Here is an 11,608-nt window from a genome sequence, read left to right on the forward strand (position 1 = left end):
TGATGGTTGAGGTTAGGGTTAGGTGCTAGGGAATGCATTATGTTAAAGTCCCTGGAAACCAAAATCCACAAAAACCTTGTAACTATTAAATTTAGGGTCTTATGTGAGTAATTGTGTGCCTCAGAAAGTGGTTTACATTACTTTCAACCCTAACCCCAAAAATCTACACTTTTCTACAAGGTCTGGATTTCCATTTCCTCATTGAAGAGAGCGGTGCGCGCGGTGCTAAAATGCGGATGGATCTCTGCTGGAGAGAGATCGAGAGGGTGGGGCTGCCACACTGAATGCTCTGTCTCCAAAGGTTCACAGGCGGGAGCCAGTGGAGGTGGATGAGGGTGGGCGTGATGTGCTCTTGGTGCGGGTAAGAACCCGGACAGCTGAGTTCTGCACATATTGGAGCCTGCTTTGCTGGGTACCCCGAACAGGACTCCTTTGCAGCAGTCCAGACGGGAGGTGATGAAGGCGTGCATGAGGGTCTCAGCTACAGAGTGGGGTACGGTGGCGCAGTCAGTAGCGCTGTCGCCTCACAGCTAGAAGGTCCTGAGTTCGATTCTCGCCTGGGACGCTGTGGGCGCTAGGGTTGTGTTCCCCCCCATATCTTCAGTGCCTACTGCCCAGGTGGGCTATCTCGTCGAAAGGGCCTTTCTGTGTGGAGTTTGCATGTTCTCCCCGTGCTCCCCAGGGGGTTCCTCCGTACATAACCCCCCCACTAAAAACATGCAGAAGATCGTCATCGTCATCCGACCAGTGACGACAACATCTGAAGTTGGTCCCCGGGCGCTGGAAAGAAAAAGCGACCACTGCTCCTGGCCTGCCCCTCGGAGGAAAGGACAAGCCTGGATGGGTTAAATGCAGAGGACAAATTTCATCGGCCACCGTCAGCACGAGTGTGTGTTTGTGGCCGCATGCATGTGTTGAAGTGTGTTCGTGTGACAATAAAAGACGGGCTTGTCCGTCTACTAACTGTGTTTTAACTGTGAGTCTGAGGGTGATGGCTGGAGTGTGGAGATGTTTTTGAGGTGGTAGAAGGTGGATTTGGTGATGGCTTTTCAGGGCTCGACATTAACGGATGCCCGGTTGCCCCGGCCAACCAAAAAAAAAAGGGCAACCATTTCTTGGTCTTTGGTTGCCACAGTGGCAACCACGTTTTAACATGTAAAAAAATATGTACAGCAGCAAACAGCAAAATATACACCAAATAAAATATGTTTTAATACTTGTGAGTGACATATACAGTATGTGACATTTTATTGCTGTTACAATCGCAACGATGTTACTAATTACCAGTCGGAACCTATGTGATGCATGCTGCACGTGCGGTGTGTTTAACGAGTACTGACTCGGACAGGTGGCTGCTCGCACACAATCACAGCTGCTGCAAGACGCACCGTGAAGATGTCAAAAGCAGATGAAGTCTGGCTGGGTCCAAGGCAAGCCCCGACTAGTAACGCTGTTGTAACCTTGCGTCAGCATCAACATCACAAATCGAGCTGCAAGATGATAATTCAATGAACAAGAAACTGCGACCGCCCGCACAGAAACAAAGGACGAGGAAATTATTTGTCAAGTCATCGAGGTACCCCTGCGTCTTTGAACGGGACGGAAAACTAACGATATACTGCAAAGCATGTAGGCTGCCCTACAACAAGCATACACCTCGACCAGGACATCCTTCAAAAACGTTTTACCACCACGTATATGTGATGAGAAAGGAGGAATGCTTTACATCCCTGCCTCGTCTGCCTGTCACATACGGGGTGAGAGAGAGAGGGAGCGCGGTGGGCCAAGGCTGCTTCTGGGCCTTTTGGGGCCCTATGCAACATCTTAGAGTGGGGGCCCCAAACCACTGTCGTCATAGTATCCCTGAATGAACATGAGGAGGCGTAGGCTACTTCATTATCAATAACGCTTTTAATTAATAAATTAAGCACAATATGAACAATAACTGTTAAAAAAATATATGAAAATGAAAGTTCACAAATATTAGTTAAACAAATCCTTTCAGTGCAAATGCATTATAAAAACAAAAAATACGATTTGTTTAGAAAACGAAATTACACAAATGTATTATTATTATTATTATTATTATTATTATTATTATTATTATTATTATTATTATTATCATTATTACTACTACTACACCCGGTGCGCACCCTGAATAGGCATATTATACTATATACTATAGACTATTATACTTACTTTTCTGTCATATTGTCATTATTAAGCCGGCTTATGACTGCATAGTATCTTAATTACTCAAAATATAAGGCGACTAAAAATGGCAACCATATTTTTATTCGGGCAACCAAAAGCTCTTGCCAGGTTGCCACTCCGGCAACCACTTTTAAAAGTTAATGTCAAGCCCTGCTTTTGTGTGCGATTGAAAGGAGAGAGTGGAGTCAAGAATAACACCCAGGTTGCAGACTTCTGGGGATGGGGAAATGGAGCAGCCGTCCACGTCGAGGAGAGGATAGCTGTACAAACGTGCGTGTGTGTATGTGTGTGTGTGTGTGTGTGTGTGTGTGTGTGTGTGCGCGCTGTGCGTGCGTGTGTGTGTGTGTGTGTGTGTGTGTGTGAGTGTGAGTGACCATATGTTGATCACAGGGTGCTGCAGATCAAACGGTTGACTGGGTGCCCAGAGCTGGTGGACCAGACCTGGGTCAAATAATATTTGCAAATATTTTTTTCTTTATTTTTGGCGCACGTTTAATCTACTCAGAATACCAGGGAGCGGTGTTTAGTTGATAAGGACAATTCAGATAGTGTCAGTCATCAATTATAGAAAGGTGATTTTGACTCATTTTTCTGTGATGGTCTTACCTTTCTGTCACTAGTGTATTTTCCTATTGGCGACCCCCACCATAATAATACAGATGATCAGCAGATTCAAACAAAGATAAAAAAAATTATAATTATTTGCAAACACTAATTGTCACAATATCTCTGATGTGGTGGCTGCTGCTGGAACCACATGTGTCCCTGCTACCAGAATCTCTTCTCATGTGTCACTTAACTCTCCTACTCTCGCAATCCAGCACAAGGCAACTTTGCACTTTGGCAAGGTAAGGTTAGGTAACTGCTTAAAAAATGTGACCTTCAATACCCAGAAATCCTCTAAGATGACATGAGTAGACTGCATAGAGCAAACTCATGTTTACCAACCCGTGATGCTTTATACCAGAGGTGCCCAAATTCTGGATGGATGGCTGTGGGCCAAAAATAAATGTCGATGTTATGTGAAATTACATTAAATTATATTATTTTATAGACAATGCTCACTGCTATTTAGGGGACAGTTTGGATTTCACTTTCAATTCATCACTTCCTGTGGGTGGAGTAGTGTCCATCCATACTGTACCTGACATCAGAATTTCATTTGGGCAAATCAGGCGAATCTGTGTATAAATTACAGGAGATAAGATGCAATTCTTTTTTGCAGCCTCACTGATTTAGGCTGAGAAGAAATCTTCTTGCTAGTGCAGCTTAGAAAAAAAAACAGGTCACCCATGTGATGTTTTATTGTACAATTGTACTTTGGAAGAATGCATCCACCAAATCAGGGTGTCCATGGGTCAGGGGTCTTAAACTCACAATTCTCAATAAAAGGCCTTAAAAGGTATTAAAATGTTTTAAATTTAATTTCCAAATATCTTAGATATTTTGTGGGTCTGTCAGGGAAATAAATAATATGAAATATGTCACGTTTTTGATTCAAAGACTTCATGTGTTTGTGGGGCTACCGAGAGCTACAGTTGCTATGCTATCACTGAAACGCATGTGCACTGGTTCATGCGAGTTAGGGAGCTCAGCTTTGCCGTTGTTGCCCACCTGCACTGATATTTAGTGAATAATGAAATAGTTTTTTTTATCGCATTCAAAGTGGTCTTGAAAAGTAATTGAACTTGTTGAAATATGGTCCAGGCCAGCAGTAACTGTCAGAGTGCACTTCCTAAAGGTGTGTGGGCTCTCTGCTCCCATTAGTCACTACCTCAGACAGCAGGAGAACTGAAGCCCAGCCTGTGAGTAGGGAAACTCAGCAGAGATCTGTGAGTAGGGAACCTCAGCAGAGATCTGTGAGTAAGGAAACTCAGCAGAGATATGTGAGTAAGGAAACTCAGCAGAGATACAGTATGTGAGTAAGGAAACTCAGCAGAGATATGTGAGTAGGGAAACTCAGCAGAGATATGTGAGTAGGGAAACTCAGCAGAGATATGTGAGTAGGGAAACTCAGCAGAGATATGTGAGTAGGGAAACTCAGCAGAGATATGTGAGTAAGGAAACTCAGCCGAGATCTGTGAGTAAGGAAACTCAGCAGAGATATGTGAGTAAGGAAACTCAGCCGAGATCTGTGAGTAAGGAAACTCAGCAGAGATATGTGAGTAAGGAAACTCAGCAGAGATACAGTATGTGAGTAAGGAAACTCAGCCGAGATATGTGAGTAAGGAAACTCAGCAGAGATATGTGAGTAAGGAAACTCAGCAGAGATATGTGAGTAGGGAAACTCAGCAGAGATATGTGAGTAGGGAAACTCAGCAGAGATATGTGAGTAGGGAAACTCAGCAGAGATATGTGAGTAGGGAAACTCAGCAGAGATATGTGAGTAGGGAAACTCAGCAGAGATCTGTGAGTAAGGAAACTCAGCCGAGATCTGTGAGTAAGGAAACTCAGCAGAGATATGTGAGTAAGGAAACTCAGCAGAGATATGTGAGTAAGGAAACTCAGCAGAGATATGTGAGTAGGGAAACTCAGCAGAGATATGTGAGTAGGGAAACTCAGCAGAGATATGTGAGTAAGGAAACTCAGCAGAGATATGTGAGTAGGGAAACTCAGCAGAGATATGTGAGTAAGGAAACTCAGCAGAGATATGTGAGTAGGGAAACTCAGCAGAGATATGTGAGTAAGGAAACTCAGCAGAGATATGTGAGTAAGGAAACTCAGCAGAGATATGTGAGTAAGGAAACTCAGCAGAGATATGTGAGTAGGGAAACTCAGCAGAGATATGTGAGTAAGGAAACTCAGCAGAGATATGTGAGTAAAGAAACTCAGCCGAGATATGTGAGTAAGGAAACTCAGCAGAGATATGTGAGTAAGGAAACTCAGCAGAGATATGTGAGTAGGGAAACTCAGCAGAGATATGTGAGTAAGGAAACTCAGCAGAGATATGTGAGTAAGGAAACTCAGCAGAGATATGTGAGTAAGGAAACTCAGCAGAGATATGTGAGTAAGGAAACTCAGCAGAGATATGTGAGTAAGGAAACTCAGCAGAGATATGTGAGTAAGGAAACTCAGCAGAGATTACATTTTAAGCTGGTCTGATCCTCTTTGCCGCTCTCTCTCCTGCTCTGCAGACGTCTTACCTGCCCACCCACTATATACGCAAAGTGCCCCTAATCCTAACAGGCAATGTACACGAGATGCGTTACGGCTGCGTTGCGGATCCGGCAAAACTGCCGGATCGACTCTCACCCATGTTAATTGATACATGCGGTACGAAAAAATTACGCACCTGTTCTATTTTTGTCGGATCCCGCATACTTCTGACAGATTACATTCCGTACCAGAGCCGTAGCGCATCTGTTCCGGAGGCGGTGTACATTAGGCCTAAGGCTTCATTCAGACAGATTCCAGCGAGACGCAGTGGCCGCTGCGTGTAGTGCAGCTGTAGTATGTCGATGTGGGAGTGTCACTACCTCCCCACCCTGCCCCCCTCTGCCTTCTCCCCCTCAAAACAAGTGAACCAGGGAAAGAATTTTGAATTTTTAAAAGCCTGGAGGCTATTTTGTAGGGTTATACTTGAGATATCTGCTATTTTACCTTTTCCTCCTGATTGTTTTCAGCCATTTTGTTGGAACATGTCCTGCTGCTGATTCATATCAAAAGCCAAGCTTTCTATTGACAAACTAACCAAAGGATTTTTATTGTGAAGAATTTACAGATACATCCATGACTTTTGAGAGAGGAGAGAGAGAGAGAAGAGAGAGAGAGAGAAGAAATGAAAAAAGAAAAAAGACAGCGGAGCTGTGTGGTGTGTGTCTGTGTGTGGGCGTCTAGTGATTGGCCAGCTGCAGCGTGACGTTGGGTTGCATCCCCCCAAAGTAGGATCGCTCTGTACTTGCTCGCTGTATGACGGACCGCTGCATGTTTTTCACGCAGCCCCCTGCTGCACCCACTGTCTGAGCCTGATGCACCCCCCCCCCCCCCCCCCCCACCACGTGGGGGGGGGGGGGGGGGGGGGGGGGGCAATGCAGACCGCTGTAGGCTGTGTAAATAGCCCCTAACCCTAACCCCTTGTCCTGTGCTCTGCAGACCTCTTACCCGCCCACCCACTACATCCGCAAAGTGCCCCAGAGGAAGATCCACTACTTCACCTTCCTGCAGATGATGCAGCTGCTGGTGCTGTGTACGTTCGGCATGTACCCCATACCTTACATGAAGATGATCTTCCCTCTGCTCATGATCCTGCTAATCCCAATCAGGTACTTACGGCTGCCATTTTGTCCCAGAAACTGATTTTCTCAAGTGCTTGGAACCGTGATGACATTCGATAGTACATAGGTAGAGAGTGAAGTACGTGACACCTCAGTGATTGACTTGAATTTGCCTCGAGATGAAAGTAACCAATGTAGAAGCTGTGAGTGTGTACATGTCACTATTACTGTATTTGGGGATACTACATGCGTAGCCTATCTGCAAAAAGCACCTTTTTCAGAAAAATACATTTCTAATTTCTAAATGACACCCATATAGTCCTATACTTCTCGTTAAAAACATTTTCAACGAATGCTACTTATTCCGACCTTACACAGATTCAACATATAAACTTACACACAAAATGTCAATTCAAAGTAAATCAGAGCAATCACCAAACTTGTAGTCATGGTGCTTTTCTGTGACAGCGGTGATGATGAATGCTGTGCTGTTGCTCCACTCTTAAAGGCCCGCTCCAGTCAGTTTTCCTGCCTGTATGACCGTTGGTGTTCCATCATTTTATCAAATGACGTACAAATACATCTGATTTGCGCCAAAGATCGTATATTGATAAGAACCGTAGGCTAATACCTTGTTCCACTGCAACATCATGGCTGTTGTCAAAAAAGCAGAAGAGCCTCGCTCCTGTGTTCAATACGATCTTTGTCTGCATTCCAGTGGAAGTGACCGGAACAATATGGCGGTCCTCTACCTCCGCAAAAACGTTTGTCCAGAACCCACAATATTGTAATAAATATCAACAACCAGCCAACAGATATCCAAGCTGGTGGGCTTTATGGAAAGAGCTTGACTCAAACTGTTTTTTTAGCAAAATCTTATTTGTATTTGAAAAAAATATATATATACTGTACTGGCGAACAGTGTGGCTAATCAACAGGCCAGGGCAGGACTCAGCAACACATGAAATAGCTTAAAAATGACAAAATACACTGAGTGGGGGCTTTAAGAGCAATTTAAAATGTCCTGTTTTCAAACACAAGGAATGATCTAGCAACCAGTCAGTTGAAAGAAGAGAGTTTTGTGTTGCAGTTCAGTCCTACTTTACAGATAGCCACTGCAGTACTTATGACAAATGGGTGTAGAGCAGACAAACAGTATATATGATATGATGTGTACACAATATTCCCGCCTACATCTCCACTCACATTCTTCTACATCAGCTATCACCGTGTGGTTCTTTTGTTCTGCTGTTCACTGGCACTGCTCAGAAGGAAGTGATATATCTTGTCTGATCAAATCTGACGTTTTGATGGTGTCTTATGGTTTTTTCTTTCTTACTGCCTGACAACTAATGACTGATATAAATCCTGTCTCTTCCTCATTTAGAAACAACGTGCTCCCTCATATCATTGAGGCCAAATACTTGGACATAATGGATGCCCAACACATGTAGCTACAGATGGAGACGACATCCGTGTCTGCAAAAAATCTGAAAAGTACGAAAAAAAGAAAAAACAAAACAAAACAAAAAGAACAAAAAAAAGATATTTTTCAATGCAAAACTGAACGGAAGCAAAAAGGAGAAATACAGACTGCTTGATTTTGTATCAGAGAAGAACATTCTTGCAGGTGAAGCACTGGAAAGGTGGGATGTTGTGTGAGAGAGAGAATGGATAGCCATGGGGAACATTTTCCAAACATGGACAGACCGCATCTCTCACGCCAGGGGAAAGTTCTACCGAATACGGATCGTCCAGAACTCCCTGTTTCACCTCTGTCTTGACTCTGTCAGATCGCTCAGTGCCACACCCCGTTCATACCTTTACGTCTCCGCTGACACTTCACAATGGCCTTATTACAATGTATTAGTCTGTGTGTTCACCTATGGAAAAGTCTTTGAAGTATGCAATAATAAGTCTAAGCGTAAGGGCTTAATGAAAATCTCCCTTTGATGCTTAACAAGGGTGTAGTGACATTCTAAGTACAGACAATTCTTTTTTTGCACTTTGCACTTACATTCTGTTGTTACCATTCTGTTGTCCATCTCTAGACTGTCAAAGAGATGGACATAGTGAATGTGACATCACTCATTGCTTGTGGACTCCCGTTTTGAAGCCTCTAGTTTGGCATTTTAGCTGCGGCCATCTTTTTTCTTTCTTTTTCTTTTTTCCTGAAGTGACGTATTTGTAGCCATATATGAACGAGATTGGGTTTCGCAGAGCCGCAACGCCGCCTGCTATTAGTCCATGATCTGCAAGCTGCAGGATCACTGGACAGGCGACCTGTCAATCACGCCCAAAACTGTTTTTTTAATTGTCTATTTTACTGTAAAAGGGTGAGTTAAATAAAAATCCACCCCCGTACAGTTGCCATGAAAGGTGAAATTAGCTATAGACACCAAAACCGTTTTTTTAACCGGGCTGTAAAGTCAGGCATTTTAACATGGGGGTGAATGGGGAATGACTACCTTTTCGAGCCAGCCTCAAGTGGCCATTCGAGGAACTGCAATTTTTGGTACGGCCGCATTGGCCTCAATACGACCGAGCAGAACTGCCTCCTCGGTTGTTACACCCTGGTAAGTGCATAATGTATTGGGGAAATTTTCATTTGAAGTACTCAAACATTATTATTGTGTACTTACAATTCTTTTCCACAGGTAAATTCACAGTTTGGCACACTGGAACGAGGCCACTGTGAAGTACATCTTTACCCTTTTGTATTTCTGTGATTGTGCCAACTTGGTTGTGCAATGTAGGAAGCATAGTACATTCCTTTACCTTTAGGCTGTGATTGACCTCTGTTCACGAGGGACAGTTATGCTCCTGCATATTTCGTTTCTAAGTCATTCCAAGTGTCAAGTGTTCGTTGAGGAAAAAGGAGCATGTGTGCTTCTGTTTTTCCTCTACCTACCTGCCAGCTCTTTAGAAAACCTCACTTTAATGGTGGAATCCAAGTGCTCAGCAAAAAAAAAAAAAAAACATTCCACAGGTATATATTATATAATTATTTAAAATGACAGCACAAACCAAAACATATAGTAAAATCTTAACTGAATTCTGAATATATTAGAGTATATTGTGGCAATATACAAAAACATATTTTAGGTAAAATTAAAAATAGAATATTTATTTATCATAATGATGGTGTATCTTTTAAGTACAAAGGGCATATAATTGTGTGTGTTTACCCCTAACTGGAAAGAAATCTGTACCGTAATTTTCTCCTTTACATTCCACAATAACTGATTGTTGTAGCTGTAGTGACTTTCTTGCATCTGGCTTTGCTTCAGTGTTTACATATCAAAGACCCTTCAACACCATGTCAAAATCCAAAATGGTTCTGGTGCATTGCTAACGGTGAAGAGAGTTGGGTAGAGGTAACACGTGGTCTTTGGAATAAACAATATGACAGATCCAATGCATCCCTTTTTGTGGGTGAGTGTTCAAAGCTGTTTTAAGATAGTCCGGTCTTGTTTTTTTTGTTTTTTTAGATGTTATGATTAGATCAGTGCTTGCAGACGTTGTCATTTAATCCAGACGATTATATTGAAAAAATTAAATTTCTAAGCACTGGTTTGCTCCTCAGTGTATTTTAATGGAGCTGAGATTCACATCTTAAAGCATGATTCATCTGGGTTTTTGATACAGTGTGATGCCATTGTGTAATGGACATGTATCACGCACAAAAAAATTGCAAAAGATGAAAAGCAACTTCAAAATAAACCAAACGCAATGGTCAATATTCAGCAATACTGTGTATAAATCAAACCCCGGCCTGCATCCATCAAAGAAGCAATGACAGGCCAGCTGTCCTTTTAGCCAGCAGTTTCCAGGCCATGCTCGTGGTACAAATAACATTCTTTGCTGTGTCAATTATTAAATAAATCAAGGGGAAAAAATAAGAAATAAAACGTTGCTTTTCATCAAGGCATACCCAATGCAGGATTTTATTACAGTTTAGCTGCTTTCCCAAAATCCAATGGCAGCTCCTTCTCGCAGTTCTGTTTAACTTTGTCTTACAGATGTAAGAAAGATGTCCAATTAAAGCAGATGTCTCATACGGAGATAGCAAGGCAAGGCATGAAAGGAAAGCTTGGAAGCATTTGCATAATCCTTGGACTAAGCCTTAAGACAGCACTGGTGAGAGATTGTGAGGTATGAAGTAATATGTACAGTTTGCAATGCAAAGTTTAGTTTTTATTAACTATTCATTATAATCCATGGCAAGGTATTAGGTTCTCACGTGGGACCGAATACAGAAATGTAACCATTCTTCTTATGTGACAGTATTGTTGTTGTTCCTTGATATCTTCTCTGTACTGATGATTTGGAATAGCCGCAAACTTCTCTTGGAGGACTACATTGGATTCAGAGTGAAAGGCATACTCTGTTCGTGAAACCTTGACTCCCCCTTAATTGGATTTGTTTGAAATTGCGTACTGTGGTGTTTTATCCTGATTTCATATAGCCTACTTTTTCTAATCTTGAATGTACAATGTGTGGATTTTTATATAGCATACTATAATTTAGGTGTCAAACAGACCTGTAATTTTGTCAAAAAGATCAGCTATATTTGTAAGCTGTAATATGTAAAAATAAGAAAAATGTTTATCAAACAGAATGTGTTGGTTTACTATAGTATATACTGTACACTGAAAAAGAGAGACTATCTCAAGCTGTTTGCCAAATAAAGAGTAGTAGTGATGTACAGTATGTGTGTTTGTGCGTTCTTTGAGAGTTCACTTTACTGTAAATGAAGGATCTTACTGTTCATTTATGTTCATTTACTGTCAATAAAATATTACTGTAGCATAAATAAAAGCTAAAAAGACAGATTTTTATATAAAAGGGAGCTAGGGCTCTGTCTGTCTGTATGTCTGTCTGTCTGTGTCTGTCCCACTGATGACATCATCAGTGATATAATCATAAATTCACTCTCACACACATACACAAGAGACAGACATAGCCTACATACACACACACACACACAAATTGTGACATCGGTGATGTCAGAGGCATTGTGACATCAGTGATGTCAGAGGCATTGTGACATCATCAGTGATGTCATAAGATGTGATGTCATAAAAGCACATGTGACATCATCAGTGATGTCATAAGAGTCCACTGATGATGTCATCAGTGATGTCATAAGAGTCCCAGGGGCAGACACTGAAAGAAGT

At 42.2% G+C, this 11,608-nt stretch overlaps 1 protein-coding gene across 2 annotated transcripts in view; it reads left to right on the forward strand.

The window, feature by feature from the left end:
* Positions 1-11,117, forward strand: part of slc4a11 (solute carrier family 4 member 11) — a 170,123-nt gene extending 159,006 nt beyond the window's left edge. For both annotated transcript variants that reach the window (XM_083634026.1, XM_083634027.1), the window contains exons 19-20: positions 6,307-6,476; positions 7,816-11,117. In XM_083634026.1, the coding sequence (XP_083490152.1) occupies positions 6,307-6,476; positions 7,816-7,882 (237 nt within the window). In that variant the 3' untranslated portion in view covers positions 7,883-11,117. The remainder of the gene's footprint in view (positions 1-6,306; positions 6,477-7,815) is intronic.
* Positions 11,118-11,608: the final 491 nt, after the last annotated feature.

The sequence above is a fragment of the Poromitra crassiceps genome, assembly GCF_964638095.1.
Source record: "Poromitra crassiceps genome assembly, chromosome: 3".
Classification (NCBI taxonomy): Eukaryota; Metazoa; Chordata; class Actinopteri; order Beryciformes; family Melamphaidae; genus Poromitra; species Poromitra crassiceps.